The sequence below is a fragment of the Bos indicus x Bos taurus genome, chromosome 6 (assembly GCF_003369695.1).
Source record: "Bos indicus x Bos taurus breed Angus x Brahman F1 hybrid chromosome 6, Bos_hybrid_MaternalHap_v2.0, whole genome shotgun sequence".
NCBI classification, from domain to species: domain Eukaryota; kingdom Metazoa; phylum Chordata; class Mammalia; order Artiodactyla; family Bovidae; genus Bos; species Bos indicus x Bos taurus.
The window spans coordinates 101,957,191-101,973,442 of record NC_040081.1 but is presented as its reverse complement, the minus strand read 5'-3'; the positions used below and the strand labels follow the sequence as shown (position 1 = coordinate 101,973,442).

The 16,252-nt window shown below is 40.1% G+C and overlaps 1 protein-coding gene across 1 annotated transcript in view; it reads left to right on the top strand.

Moving 5' to 3' along the window:
* SPARCL1 (SPARC like 1) overlaps positions 1 to 16,252 on the top strand; it is a 53,002-nt gene that overhangs the window by 25,248 nt on the left and 11,502 nt on the right. Inside the window, exons 2-7 of the mRNA XM_027544986.1 lie at positions 5,269 to 5,332; positions 9,098 to 9,265; positions 9,772 to 10,737; positions 12,202 to 12,274; positions 13,573 to 13,691; positions 14,416 to 14,536. Coding sequence (XP_027400787.1) covers positions 5,279 to 5,332; positions 9,098 to 9,265; positions 9,772 to 10,737; positions 12,202 to 12,274; positions 13,573 to 13,691; positions 14,416 to 14,536 — 1,501 coding nt within the window. The 5' untranslated portion in view covers positions 5,269 to 5,278. The remainder of the gene's footprint in view (positions 1 to 5,268; positions 5,333 to 9,097; positions 9,266 to 9,771; positions 10,738 to 12,201; positions 12,275 to 13,572; positions 13,692 to 14,415; positions 14,537 to 16,252) is intronic.

Sequence of the window (16,252 nt, the reverse complement as noted above, 5' to 3'; positions counted from 1 at the left end):
GATATTGCAATTTCCTCCTGGTAAGTCTTTCTACTCATCTGTCCCACACATCATTGTACCAAGGATCCTTTCTAACATTCAGATGTGATTATATCACTCCCCCACTTACAATCAGTCATTGAGGCCCCATAGTTTTTCAGCTGGAATTTAAAATTCCTAGTTTAACACACAAAGACTTGCCTTGTTTGGAGCCTTATCTCCCTCTGCTTCACCCACTAACACCCTAGGAACACAAACCTACACTGTCTTACGACTCTCGACCATCACCCACGCTGTTTGCATCCTCAGATTGCCCTTCTGTCTTTCATACAGCTAACGAGTACTGACTGGTTTTTCAAATCTCAGGTCAAAAACTTCCTCTTCTAAAAGCCTTTTCTATACAGGAGCAGTAGAGTGTAATGGTTAAGAACACAGACACAAAAGCAAATTCCTAGGTCTCAAACATTGGTTCTGCCACTTAGCTGAGTAACCTTGAACATGTTACTTACCCTTAATTTCCTTACTAATAAAATGATGAAAATCAAGTGTTAGCTGGTAGAATCATTTAAAAGATTCAAAGAGTTAGTATGTGCAAAACCCTTAGAACGGTACCTAAAATTTAAGCCCTTAAGACTCAGTAAATGTTAGCAGTGTATGTGTGTGTGTGTGTGTGCTAAGTCACTTTAGTCTTGTCTGACTCTGTATAGCCTGCCAGGCTCCTCTGTCCATGGGATTCTCCAGGCAAGAATACTGGAGTCGGGTGCCATTTCCTTCTCTGGGGGATCTTCCCAACCCAGGGATCAAACCCATGTCTCTTATGTCTCTTGCATTGGCAGGTGGGGTCTTTACCACTTAGCGACACCTGGGAAATCAATGTTAGCATTATAACTACCTAATTGTAAATGCTTCTTATCTGTATTTCCACTGCATTATGTATACACTCATCACATTATACTAAATCATTGATTTACTTGATACCCTCCTTTGTAACTCTTCAGACAGGAACAAGGTGGCCCTGTGCTTAGGCAGAGTCTAGTAAGTGCTCAATAAATGGATAAAAGAGTGATTGAGTAATGCAGGCTCTGGCCAAATGGACACATATTTCTTTTTTACTCATTTGGTTTCATTCGATTTGAGAAAGTGAAGGGAATTTGTAAGATCCTGTGATCAAATCAAAGGGAAATGTGTTCTCAAATGTAATTACCTATACATAGTGCTATTAAATGGCAACTCACTCCAGTGTTCTTGCCTGGAGAATCCCAGGGACAGAGGAGCCTGGTGGGCTGCTGTCTATGGGGTCGCACAGAGTCAGACACGACTGAAGCGACTTAGCAGCAGTGCTATTAAAACTAAAATCAGATGGAAATTAGCCTTAAAACCCACAATATTCTTGCTGATTGATTCTGCTTTTGTGTTGCTACCATTTTAAAGAAGAGTGGTTAACAGTCTCTTAGCCCAATTCCATCGTTACTTGTGATGAATGTAGGAAAGACTCCTGGAGTTAAAGGGAGCTTTGGTCAATGTGTGGGCAAAAGGACTTTATATGTTCTACTGGAAAATTCTTCTGACCTCATGGCAAAACTTAGATTATATTATTTTCTGAGGCTCTACACTGTTGTCCAAGAATTGCTATTTGACTTTTACGGAAGATGAAAAAAGCAAAAAGATGAATCGAGCACTTCTTAGGCATCAGGCATTTTTACAAATACTATTTCTTCTGCTTTTCTTTCTTTTTAATTGAAGGATAATCACAATACTGTGTTGGTTTCTGACATACGTCAACATGAATCAGCCATAGGTATACACAGTCCCCTCCCCATTGAGCCTCCCTCCCACCTCCTACCAATAATCTTCACAGAACTGAATTAGATGTTGTACTAGGGTTCTCCAGGGTTGGTGGGGCGGATATATATGTTTATGTGTACAGACAGAGAGAATGATTGAGTGTAAGAAATTGGCTTATTCAATTATAGACACTGGTAAAGTTCTGTGATTTGCCTTCGCAAGCTGGAGACCCAGTAAGCATGGTGATTCCGGTTAACTCAGCAGCTCTGGTCTGAAGGCCTGAGCACCAGGGGCCCTGATGAGTATATGTTCCATCCAGAGAGCATCCATCCAGACCAGTGTTCCCGCTCAAACGGTGAGGCTGAGGGAGCAAATTCTCACTTATTCCATCGTTTTGTTCTATGCAGGTCCTCACCAGATTGGATGAAGTCCACCCACACTAAAAGGCAATCAGCTTTATGCAGATGACTGAGTCAAATGCTAATCTCTTCAGAAACACATTCACAGATGCACCTAGAAATAATGTTTAACCAGACACCTGGGCATCCCACAGGCCAGTCAAGTTGTCACATAAAATTAACCATCACATAGCCAACAAAGACCTACTGTATAGCACCGGGAACTCTGCTCAGTGTTATGTGGCAGTGTGGATGGAAGAGAGTTTGGGGAAGAATGGATACATGTATGTATATGGCTGAGTCCCTTTGCTGTCCACCTGAATTTGTCACAACATTGTTAATTGGATATATAACAATACAAAATAAAAAATTTTTTAAATAAAATAAAATTAACCATCACAGGTGTTATCCCCATTTTCAGATGAGGAATCTGAGGCTCAGAGGGTTAAGTAATTTGCCAAAGATTCCATGGATGGCAAGTGTGGGTTCACGTTCAACCATGTGTGTTTCTAATCCCAAAGCACCATGTTCCTTCTACTAAGCCAGTAGTTCCAAATCAGGTGAGTTTGCCCTCCAGGGTGACTTGGCAATGTCTAGAAATATTGTTGATTGCCATAACGTGTGGGGATTAGGGGACCTGCTACTGACATGTAGTGGGTAGAAGAAGTCAGCAAGGCTGCAAACATCCTACAACACACAGGACAGCCTCCACCACTAAGAATCATCCCGCCCCAAATGGTAATTGTGCCAAGATAGAGACACCCTGTGCTAAACTATACTATTTTATATTTTAACAGTTTTCTAAAACAGTAGAAAAATAATATGCTGATCTAAAACATAAATGATTCAGTTCAGTTCAGTCGCTCAGTTGTGTCTGACTCTCTGCGACCCCATGAATCACAGCATGCCAGGCCTCCCTGTCCATCACCAACTCCCAGAGTCCACCCAAACTCATGTCCATCGAGTCAGTGATGCCATCCAGCCATCTCATCCTCTGTCGTCCCCTTCTCCTCCTGCCCCCAATCTCTCCCAGCATCAGGGTCTTTTCTAATGAGTCAACTCTTCGCATGAGGTGGCCAAAGTACTGGAGTTTCAGCTTCAGCATCAGTCCTTCCAATGAACACCCAGGACTAATCTCCTTCAGAATGGACTGGCTGGATCTCCTTGCAGTCCAAGGGACTCTCAAGAGTCTTCTCCAACACCACAGTTCAAAAGCATCAATTCTTCAACGCTCAGCTTTCCTCACATACATGACCACTGGAAAAACCATAGCCTTGACTAGACAGAACTTTGTTGGCAAAGTGATGTCTCTGCTTTTGAATATGCTATCTAGGTTGGTCATAACTTTCCTCCCATGGAGTAAGCGTCTTTTAATTTCATGGCTGCAATCACCGTCTGCAGTGATTTTGGAGCCCAAAAATATAAAGTCTGACACTGTTTCCACTGTTTCCCCATCTATTTCCCATGAAGTGATGGGACCGGAAGCCATGATCTTCATTTTCTGAATATTGAGCTTTAAGCCAACTTTTTCTCTCTCCTCTTTCACTTTCATCAAGAGGCTTTTTAGTTCTTCTTCACTTTCTGCCATAAGGGTGGTGTCATCTGCATATCTGAGGTTATTGATATTTCTCCCGGCAATCTTGATTCCACCTTGTGCTTCTTCTAGCCCAGCGTTTCTCATGATGTACTCTGCATATAAGTTAAATAAGCAGGGTGACAACATACAGCCTTGACATACTCCTTTTCCTATTTGGAACCAGTCTGTTGTTCCATGTCCAGTTCTAACTGTTGCTTCCTGACCTGCATATAGGTTTCTCAAGAGGCAGGTCAGGTGGTCTGGTATTCCCATCTCTTTCAGAATTTTCCACAGTTTATTGTGATGCACACAGTCAAAGGCTTTGGCATACTCAATAAGGCAGAAATAGATGTTTTTCTGGAACTCTCTTGCTTTTTCGATGATCCAGCAGATGTTGGCAATTTGATCTCTGGTTCCTCTGCCTTTTCTAAAACGAGCTTGAATATCTGGAAGTTCATGGTTCATGTACTGCTGAAGCCTGGCTTGGAGAATTTCGAGCATTATTCTACTAGCGTGTGAGATGACTAGAGTTCCATAAATTTAATAAATACTGATGGAATGAGTGTGTGAATATTAAACTCTAGATTAAGATTTTAATAGCTTCACCTGCCTTTGAAAATTTGGGAAGAGTAAGTGATGGGTACCTGAGAAATTATTTTTAAAAAGGAGTCAGTTTCTAGATCCGGACAAAAGCAAAATATTGTTCAAGAAAATAAATTTTAAAATGATTCAACACAAGAAATTACTATTTGGCTCAGTTGTGAAGAATATTTACATTGTCATAATGTTAAATAATGATTTAAACAGGAATTGTGATACAGTTACTTTAGGAAGAGGGGGAAAAAGGAGAAGAATATTGTGTATATGTGTCCATGTATGTTGTGTGCATGCGTGTGTGTGTGAAGTGATAGCTGATATAGTATTAAATCAGTTGGATAATGTTTAATATTAATACATTTTTAAATACTCACTTAAGCATTTATTTTAAAATATGAGTAACTAACAGAAGAAACTGCTCCCTTTCCTTAAAACAGCAAAGTATTATTTAAGCTCTAGGGATGCATTTATATATAAAACTATGATTGTAAGAAAAATCATCTAAGACAGTCATCTCCCATTTCTAAAACTCTGCACTGAATGCGTGAGTTTCTCCAATACCAAGAAGCAGTTTGTTGAATCCAAACCTAACACACTGTATTACTTCACTTTGTGGCTTTTACATTCATTGTGAACACTTACAAACCTTCCGACCAAGATCTGCATACACCTCCAATTAAGGAAGCACAGTCAACAACAGAGACAAGTTCTGCCAAACACAGCTGGGCCAAAAAATCCAGGAGCAGTCTCACTGGGACACGACTGGGTAAAAACTGCCATGAATCTGTCTTTTCAGACACGTTAATCCACAAAGACAAGTGCCTTTAAACACAAAGGACAGTATCAAGCTCAGTATTTGTTAAGAAGAGTATCTTTTAACTTCTTACAAAGAAACTTTTACCCATGACTGTTAATTATCTTCTTGATTTACAGGTCTAGAACAATGAAGACTGTGGTTTTTTTCCTATGCATTTTGGGAACTGCAGGTGCTATTCCGGTAACTGTCCTTTCCTCTGTTGTTACTTAATTCTCTCCCTCCTGACATTCAGTTTAGGAATCCTCCATTAAAAAAAAAAAATGTTCTTGAGCTTGTGCTATTTACTTAGTAATGTGTTAATCATATCACTTGATTTTATAAAGCCCTAAACTGGTAAGAAATAAACAGATCAAGGACTGCTGCTGCTGCTGCTGCTAAGTCGCTTCAGTCGTGTCCGACTCTGTGCGACCCCATAGACGGCAGCCCACCAGGCTCCCCCATCCCTGGGATTCTCCAGGCAAGAACACTGGAGTGGGTTGCCATTTCTTTCTCCAGTGCATAAAAGTGTGAAGTGAAAGTCAAGTTGCTCAGTCATGTCTAACTCTTAGCAACCCCATGGACTGCGGCCCACCATGTTCCTCCGTCCATGGGATTTTCCAGGCAAAAGTACTGGAGTGGGGTGCCATTGCCTTCTCCAGATCAAGGACAGCCCCAACCAAAAAATAAATAAGTAAATAAAAGTGTTCTTATATAATAGTTTAAAATTCTTTTTTAATTTTAATCATTTTATTTTTCCCATGCAGGGAATGAATGACTAGTAAAAATGAAATAAGGGGACTTCCCTGGTGGTCCAGTGGCTAAGACTCTGAGCTCCCAGTGCAGGGGGCCCAGGTTCGATCCCTGGTCAGGGAGCTAGATCCCACATAGTACAACTAAGACCCAGAGCAGCCAAATAAATAAATAACATTTAAAAAAAAAATGAAATAAGGCACTTTTTCAAAATAAATTTCTTCAAGAACTATCAGTCTCTACAAATATAAATATAAGTGAAACTGTTTGGCTAACAGTCTATTAGCCCAATACCAAAGAGAAAAGGAAGAAATAAATTCTCCTGTGGAAGCTCACCACACTCATACGAGAAATCTAATAAATCAGTTTGAGAAATCTTGGCGCAAATACCCACACTCTTCAGTAGTAGTTTCTGCAAGATCAATACATCCTGACTGAAAAATTCTGAGTCTATAATAAAAAGAGGAACCAAGAGGTTAGGCACAGGAAAATGATATAAATTAATCAGATCCTCATTTATCCTTGGAGATATGTCCAAGCAAGCATGCTGAAAGCAGACAGGACTAAAACATTCTTTTCTTCACACCCAGATATACTGGCCCCAGCATTCACCCTGTAATAAATCAGCCACACAGAAAGCAGATTGTTTGAGACTGTGTCAGCAGCCTCAAAATATCTGAAAGCTGTCTTTGTTTCTTCGTTTGATTACAGCTTGGCTGATCATTTGGCTATCTCCCAAGAGATCTATATCATCCTTAGTCAAACTAAGGGATTTGTGCCTTTTTCCCTTTTCACCAAATGAAGGAATCAACCTTCTTAAAACAGACGAAGCACTTTATCTCTTGTCCCTTCCCTCCCTCTCTATTGCATCCAAGATTCTGTCCTTGCTTTTTGGATAGCTTCTGGTTGCCATCTGTGTCGGCAGGGATAAACATCATGCCACCCGGACCAATAGTTCTTAGAAAACTGAGTTTGTGACCACCCCTGAGAACCGTGCTTAAGTATCAAGGAGCTACTCCAGCTGGAATTATACATTGTCCTCTGAAATTACAGAAGTGGAATCACTGTTTTCAGCATAGAGGGAAGTTCCCACAGAACCATTGTTTTATTGCCCTTGCAGCTGTCATCACAAATGTAAACAGGCATCAGAAGTGTCTTTGAACCAAATGTTTGAATGGCACGCCTGTCTACAGACATATTCCAGATGTTTCCCTATTAGGAAAACGTGTTTTAATGCAGATTCGGTCCATTGGCAAAAAGCTAAGTATCTTTTCAAATGATGTACCTATGAAAACTTTTGTATCATTTTTCCCACCTGCCTGAATTCTCCAGAAATCAGTGGGTTCTGTATGGTTAGGAGATTCCACATGGATTTCCAGAGGGTATGTTGTTACAAATGTATACATGGACAGAATGATGAAACAGAATTTTGCCTTTGAAAATTCCTGAAAGATAAACTGTCGTGTTCTTCATGCATTTCTTCCAACTTGCTGAGGGGGCGTGGGGGAGGCAGGACACAGACCAGGGGAGCAACTCTCCACAAAGTCAAGATCCTCAGCCATTACTGCCATCCATCAGGCCAAACTTGCCACCGTTCTTTCTCCACATTCCTCTGAGGGCTTTTCTGGAGGGGTCTTCCCTGGTGGCTCAATCAGTAAAGAATCCGCCTGCAATGCAGGAGACCTGGGTTTGATCCCATGGTCTGGAAGATCCCCTGGAAAAGGGAATAGCAACCACTCCAGTATTCTTGCTGAGAAAATCCCATGGACAGAGGGGCCTGGTGGGCTACAGTCCATGGGGTCTCAAGAGTTGGACATGACTTTGCAACTAAATCACCAGACCACGCGTTTAAGACTTTGCCTTCCACTGCAGCGGGTACAGGCTCAATTCCTGGTCAGGGTGCTAAGAACTCACATGCCTTGCGGCCAAAAAACCAAAACACAAAACAGAAGCAACATTGTAACAAATTTAATAGAGACTTTAAAAACTGGTCCACATAAAAGATCTTCTTAAAAAAGTTTCTCTGGATACTTTATTTAGATCATTCCTTTTAGTTGAAAAGATAATAAGCAAGAGAGGAAGCCACATCTTAGAAAACCTCATACACTATATATTTCTTTATATTATACAATCAACAATACAGGACTTGCTAATGGAGTAGATGAGTCAATCCAAATAAAATCTGAGTTTTGGACCTGCCTGACATCTGAGTGTCCACAATATCTCTCTAATAAAGATCTGTGATAAATACCTGCCTAAGATACCAGACAGTTCATATTATTACCACTGTAGGATATTACTACTGGCTATAGTAATTTTTCACTTGGATTATCCCTTTAAAATACAGAAAATGTGTTATATACTTAGCCTTATCTTGATATTTCTTCTCCTTGCACCTTTAGAGATGAGAAAGTAGAGACGAACAATTTGTCAAACCACCGACAGATAGTAAATAGCACAGTCGAAACTTGAAGCAAGGTCGCTTGGCTCTACGTCCAGTTGTTTGACTTTCCCATCAAGCCTCACTGCCCACCTCTTCATCTATGCCTCCAATCTTGCTAGAAATAGAACCATTCCTCTAGAGGAACCAATATTCAATAGCTATTCAACCCTACTAGACCTGGTGTCCTGTTTCATATAGTTTATTAATTGTTCAAGATTCAATTATTTTTTACTATTATACATGATTTCTCAATGGATACAAGACTGATAGTGTTAGGAAATATATATAAATACAATATAAAAGACATAACTTTTTCTGCTAATTATCAGTGAGCACTTGTAAATTAACTTAAGAAAATGTTCAATGCAATGATAACCTATGATTAATCTGACTTCAATCTGACTTTATGCTAAAGAGTTTTCAAAATCATGAAGTTTAAATGCTTTGTAAAAGTTTGAAATAATTCCAAAAATGATTTTGGAAATAATTTGAAAATAATTCCAAAAGTTGCTATTCTTAAGATCATTGTGCCCTGTTTTCCCCTAGTCTCTGCAATATAACTTCTTTAATCATGACTGGGATTTTGTTATCACTTAAGATTATATTCTGACTATTTGCTTATATCTTTAAAAATTCTAGAGAGTATCTTTTTGCTGATGTTACAAATGAAATATATTACCACTAACAATGATGACAAGAAAAAATAACTAGAAATTGTAAGCATTAACATCTAGGCATGAATAACACAAGTCAGTTTTTAATTTTTTTTTCAGACACAAGCAAGGTTCCTATCTGATCATTCCAATCCAACTGCTGACTCCTTGAGTTTCTTCCAAGAGGCTGAAACATCTGAGCACACTGCAATCCCTCTTGTAGAGGTTGAAGATGCAGAAAATGAAAAGGAAACTGCAACATCCATAGAAGACCATTCCCATCATAAGGTAAAAGGAATACAGATGTACTAGGACAATTTTTTAAGTCTCCAAAGGCCTCAATTTTAAAGCATGGTTAAACAGGCTACCTTATTCACTCTAAGTTTAATTTTTTTAAGGTGATGATCATAGAAATACATGTGTATGTATGACTGACTCCCTTTGCTGTCCACCTGAAACTATCCCAACATTGTTCATTGGCTGTACGCCAATATAAAATGAAAAGTTTTTTTTAAAAAGATAATGATCATATCAACTGCTTCCAATCTCTAAAAGAATTGTGAGGATTAATGAGTTTTACTTCTTGGGCTGAAGTGGTACATAATTCTTATATTTCACAAAATTCAAATTCAGGTTAAACTCATAGTTGTTGAATGTGAAAAACATCATAAATAAGTTTATAAGACATTGTTTGAAGAAAAAGAATAATGACTATTCAGTGTTGCTTATGAATTGCAAATATGATGTAGATTAACATTATCATTTGTTTCAAGAATAAACTTTTTTCTTTTCAGCCTGAAAAATCTTCATTGCTAAAGTCAGAGGAGGAAAACCATGATCAGTCAGCAGATCAGGAAGAGAGTTATAACCAAAATCTGGGATTACAGGACCAAGAGAAAACTGAAAGTGACTTAACTGAGAATTTGGAGTATTCACCAACTGAAGGCACATTGGAGCTAAAAGAAGACATGAGTGAACCTCAAAAGGAGAAACTTCCAGAGAGCTTCCTTGCTCATGATGTTAGTTCCATTGTAGATTCTAACCAACAAGAAAGCATCACAAAGACAGAGGAAAACCAAAAACAACCTGTAGATGACTCCCATCCTCAGTTGAACAGTCAAGACCTACGTGATCAAGGAAACCAAGATCAGGACACAAATGGAGAAGAGGAAGGAGAGAAAGAGCCAGGTGAAGTGGGTACCCACAATGATGAAGAAGAACGGGAGACAGAGCTTCCCAAGGAGCCTTCTAACAACAAGCAGGAAGAAGACAGTACCCAATCAGATGCTGTTTTGGAAGAGTCCTATCAACCAACTCAAGAAAGCAAGATGCAGAAAGAGGAACTTGAACACGGTAGCCGAGAACAAGAAGAGGAAAACACCAATGCAGAAATGGAGGAAGAAACTGCATCAAAAATCGACAAGCCCAGTCAAGATACTGAATGGCAGAGCCAAGAAGGAAAGCCTGGCCCTGAAGTTATCAGCAACCATGAGGAGATGGATAAAAAGACCCTTTCTGAACCTCTATTGGTGGAGCCTACTGATGATGTTAACGAGGTGGCCATAAATCATGGGGCTAAGGATGACAGTGATGATGGCCCCGGATACAATGAAAGTGAGGACGACTTCACCCCAAGTGAGGAGTTCCTGAGTAATGAAAGAGCTCAGTCCATGTACTATCACTTGGAATATGAGGAGCAAATAGAAAATGCACTGAAGAATGAGAACGTAGATTCCAGTGAAACTGTAGAAAACCAACAGGTGAGATTATTTTCAATGATGCTTGTCTGATAAAGCGGTTAGCTTTATCAACAACAACAAAAAAATAGCCATGACCTTTCTCTGTGTTCTTGCAATCTCTTGTGTTTATCTCTCAGTACCTTAGTAAAATATTTGATAATTATGTATTTTTCTCTGCATCTCCATCGTTAGCCTGAAAATACCTGTTTTATTTGGGTTCCCCTAGAAGCGGACCCTGGATTTTAGTGCAGTGTGTTTGAGAGGTACAGGGACAAAGAGGAGTGGAGAAGGGATTCAGGAAAGAAAAGGAAGGTAATCAGTGATACATCAGTAAAACCATGTAAAGCAGGTTTCTCTGAATTATCGAATTTGGAGAGTGAAGGAGCTATGGCTTTTACATAAGCTGAGAGCTACTAGGAGAGGTGTCAATTTCCAAGTATTTCCCATCTATCCTTGAGAAGGCCTTCTAGAGTATCATGGTTTTCCAGGCACCGAGGCGCAGATACTGGCAGCAGAAAGTTCCTGGTGCTAACTAGAAAGGTAAATTCTAACAGATATGAGGATGGGAGATGTGACAACAGCTGCTCTCATGCCTTGAGAGCAGACACCAGCTTAGTCAGGCTGAATCACCAATATCTTGCAAAATGCCTCTAACATAATAGATCCAGCAATGTTTGTTGACTTGGCTTATAGGCAACGAACAAAGACTTCAGCCACAACTTTATTCAGCAGACATGCACCAAAATGATAATCAGGGAACAGCAACAGGATGGGGGAAAGGAAGAAACACATTGTTATTTGGTTGTTTAATCATTTGGAGCTTTCAAGCAAAACCCTGGCAGGAACCTACCAGAAGAACCTGATATAGCTTTTTGGTAGCAAGGTGGACAGTCATTTTGATTCCTGAGAACTCTGCTGCCATTCTAAGGTAGGAGTTTTCTTACATTTGAGAAACCTGCTAAAAAACTTTTCCCAACAGCTTCATAGAGATTACTGACGTAATCGTGTCTTAAGAGGATCGCATGGTAATACCACATTTCTACTGTCTTCCCAAACCAAACGGGGAGATTCCAACTTTGCTTCTGGTGTTGGTTCCAACTTTTACTGGGCAAACCCAGACATACACCACTGAGCCCAGTTAATAAAGATAACAAATCCTGTTTTCAAAGGGCTACTGTCTCTTTCCACCACTGTGGCTCATGTCTCCCTCTGAGATCTAAAATGATTGGGATAGGGACTTCCCTGGTGTCCAGTGGTTAACACTGTGCTGCCAATGCAAGGGGCATGGGTTCAATTCCTGGTCAGAGAAGTAAGATCTCATATGCCATGCAGTGTGGCCAAGAAAAAAATTTTTTAATAATAATTGAAGTAAAATAAAATGATTGAGGTATGAAAAGATCTGTGAAGGGATGCACAGTGAAACTATAAATAATGGCACAGCTTTCCTCTAAACATAATTCCACTTCTGCTTTTGTTATTATACAGGCCAAGAAAGCAGAGAGCTCACTGAAAGAAGATGAGCATTCGACTGAAGGCAACACGAGGGTGCACAGTGTCGGTGAGAATGGGCTAAGCCCACTGTCTGTGACTGTATCAGGGGAGAGATGGAATGGGCCATGCTGGGCTATCCCCACCTCTTCATCAGAATTTTTCCTCTCCCAATTCCTCCCCTGGGAAATACTCCCATAAATTGCTAACATTCTCCTGTGCACATCTGATAGACAACTATGGTTAACTGTGTTTACAGACTGGAAGTCCAGTTGCAATATTACTGGTAGAATTCTTTTTCTCAAAATCATTTTGCTTTGAAAAAGCATTAATTCTGCCTTATTTACACTCAAACCCATAACTTAAGAATTTAGATTCCATATTTAATTAAGACCTAATATCAATCTTCGGAGAAGGCAATGGCACCCCACTCCAGTACTCCTGCCTGGAAAATCCCATGGACAGAGGAGCCTGGTGGGCTGCAGTCCATGGGGTTGCTAAGAGTCGGACACGACTGAGCGACTTCACTTTCACTTTTCACTTTCATGCATTGGAGAAGGAAATGGCAACCCACTCCAGTGTTCTTGCCTGGAGAATCCCAGGGATGGGGGAGCCTGGTGGTCTGCCGTCTATGGGGTCACACAGAGTCGGACACGACTGAAGTGACTTAGCAGCAATATCAATCTTTGAGTTTCCCTGGTGGCTCAGATGGTAAAGAATCAGCCTGCAATGTAGAAGACCTGGGTTTGATCTCTGGGTCAGGAAGATCCCCTGGAGAAGAGAATAGCTACCCACTCCAGTATTCCTGCTGGAGAATTCCATAGACAGAGGAGTCCAGTGAAGTACAGTTCACAGGGTCACAAAGAATCGTACACAACTGAGTGACTAACACTTTCAATCTCAGTCTCACACCCCAATCACAAAATTTTAAATTTCAACCAATAAAATTCTCGTGGCTTATTTACCTTTTGACCAATTTGCACAGCCTGGCACTATAGGTATCAGACTATGAGCATTACAGGGTGGCCAAGAATAACTGTTTGTTCTTTTTAAATCCCCAATCCAAACTGTACAGAAATCTAGCGTATTGTGTAAAATAGCCTCATACCAGAGAGTCCCACTTGAAAACCAACACATTCATTACGAGGGAGGGGATATATGTAGCATACAGCTGATTCACTTTGTTGTACAGCAGAAACTAACACAACATTGTAAAATCATTATACTCCTCTAATTAAAAAATTTTTTTAATTTCTAATGTTTCCCCAAATTTTCTCTTACTCATGAAAATGGAACTATCTGGGTGAATCTGAGTTTATGTACTCAATTTAGCTTTGTCCATGTTTCCTGCCCAAATTTTTCTGTTAGATTCTTGCCTGAGCTTCCAGTGCAAAAGAGGACACATCTGCAAGGCTGATCAACATGGAAAACCCTACTGCGTCTGCCAAGATCCAGCATCTTGTCCTCCTACAAAACTCCTTGACCAAGTAAGTTTTTTACAAAATGGTCTTTAAGGGACATCAAACAGTTGGGTGATTTGATTTGAATGGAAGTAATTTGCAATTGAAATTTTTGTTTCAAAAAAAAAATGTAGGGACTTCCCTGGTAGTCCAGTGGTTAAGAATTCACCTGGCAATGCAGGGGACACAGGTTCAATCCCTGAACGGGGAAGATCCCTCATGCCCATGCCATAGAGCAACTAAACGCATCAACAACAGAAGCCACCATGGTGAGAAGCCCTTCCACTGCAGCTAGAGAGTAGCCTCCGCTGCGCAACGAGAGGAAGCCCATATGCAGCAATGAAGACTCAGCACAGTCAAAAATGTAAAAATTAAGCTTAAAAAGAAGTAAATGTCCCGGTTATCATCTGATATTTAAATAATAGCCAAGAGAAACAAATACCAACAAAATCAAAGAATTTCAACTGTGCCTTCAAATAATAATGGCATTTATGTAGAATTCATTTTAAAACTCATTCTATCCTTGGAATCATCTGCAATTTTTATTCTGTGTTTATCAGCTAGATTATCATCACCATGGGTATAAGTTAGTTGATTTTGGGCGTCAGATGGGATAGTTAGGGTTTTAATAGCATCCCCTAACTGACCACATTTTTGGCTCAGCAGTTGGTTAAACAGCCTTTAAAGAGCACAGTATTTTCCCAATGAACATTCGTCAACTTGAGGTTTTTCTTATGCTTATCTTTCCTAGGTTTGTGGCACTGACAATCAGACCTATGCCAGCTCCTGTCATCTCTTTGCTACTAAGTGCAGAATGGAGAGGACGAAAAAGGGGCACCAGCTGCACCTGGATTACTTTGGAGCCTGCAAAAGTAAGAGAACATCACTACTGGCATCTGCCGTTGCAAAAAAGTTGGGGTGAACCTGAATAAAATATATAATACATATGTATTCATATATATATATATATAGGTTCCCTAGTAGCTCAGCTGATAAAGACTCCACCTGCAATGCAGGAGACCCCAGTTCAATCCCTGGGTTGCGAAGATCCCCTTGAGGAGGCATAGCTACCCACTTCTTGCCTGGAGAATCTCATGGACACAGGAGCCTGGTGGGCTACAGTCCATGGGGTCTCAAAAAGTTGGGTATGATTGAGCAACTAAGCACAGCACAGCACTCATATATATGCAGACAACATGAACAACAAAATCTAATGTAGTTCTGAATTCAGGCTGTACATTAGGATAACTGGGAAGGCTTTTTTTTTTTTTTAATTAGAAGAATGGGGACTTCCCTGGTGGCCCAGTGGTTGGGACGCCACGCTTCCAATGCCAGGGACGCAGGCTCCAACCACGGTTGGGGAACTAAGATTCCATGTGCCTTGCACTGCAGCCAAAATAAATGACATAAAATAAATTTTTAAAATAAAAATTAGAAGAATAACTCCTAGGCTTTAACCATAAGTGATTCTGATTTAATTGGACTGAGTTGGAACCTTGGCATTGTTCTTTCATTCGTTTTCAAAGTAACCTAGACAATTCTAATGTGCAGCCAGGGTTCCGAACCACTATGATAATGTTATCCACTTAATAACTGAGATGAATCATTGGAATTTTGTTAAATTAGTTGTCCTCTTCCCAAGTTAAAGTCTGCCAAGAAGTTTAATGACAACTTATTCTTCCAGACTTTTTGAAAAATTGTCTTCCTTCCCCAGGATACTCTCAATTGTGTTTGCATCTGCTGGTCGCTAAATGATTCTCCACACGAGCAGTGTTCACTAACCTCTCCTGTCCTTCCGGACACATGAAAGGAGCCTGTTTCTCAGTCCCCTTGATGTTAGACGCAGCCACACGAGTTGCTTTGTCCAGTGAAATCTGGGCAAAAATCATCCCTGTGAGTTCTGGGCAGAGCATTCAAGAGCTGGTGTATGGGGACTTCCCTGGTGGTTCAGTGGTTCAGACTTCACCTTCCAAAGCAGGGGGTGAGGGTTCAGTCCCTTATTGGGAAGTTAAGACCCTACATGCTTCTTGATCAAAAAACCAAAGCATAAAACAGAAGCAATATTGTAACAAATTCAGTAAAGACTAAAAATGGACCACATCCCAAAACATTCTAAAAAAAAAAAAAAAAAAAGATCTGATCTGACTTTAAAAAAATAAATAAGTGAGCTGGTGTATGGCTCTCCATGCTCCCTTCACCTCGTGTTGAGATGGTGGTGTCTCCCCTACCCTGAACCCCAGAGAGACTGAGATGAGCAGAGCTCAGTTGCCAACTTGTATGGGACATGTAGCAGGATTGAGAAATAAATGTTTGATGTGATACACAACATAACGGTCAGCACTGCTGTCTGATATATTTGAAAGTTGCCAAGAGAGTAGATTCTGAAAGTTCTCATCAGAAGGAAATAAAAAATGGAGGTCACTATACAAGGTTATTAATGTTAACCAAACTTGCTGTGCTATCCATTACACAATATATATGTATGTAAAGTCATTATGCTATACGCCTTAAACTTACCGGGTGGTATGTCAATTATATCTGAAAAAAAAAAATGTTCCTTTAAGTCGAGATTTAATATTATTATCACA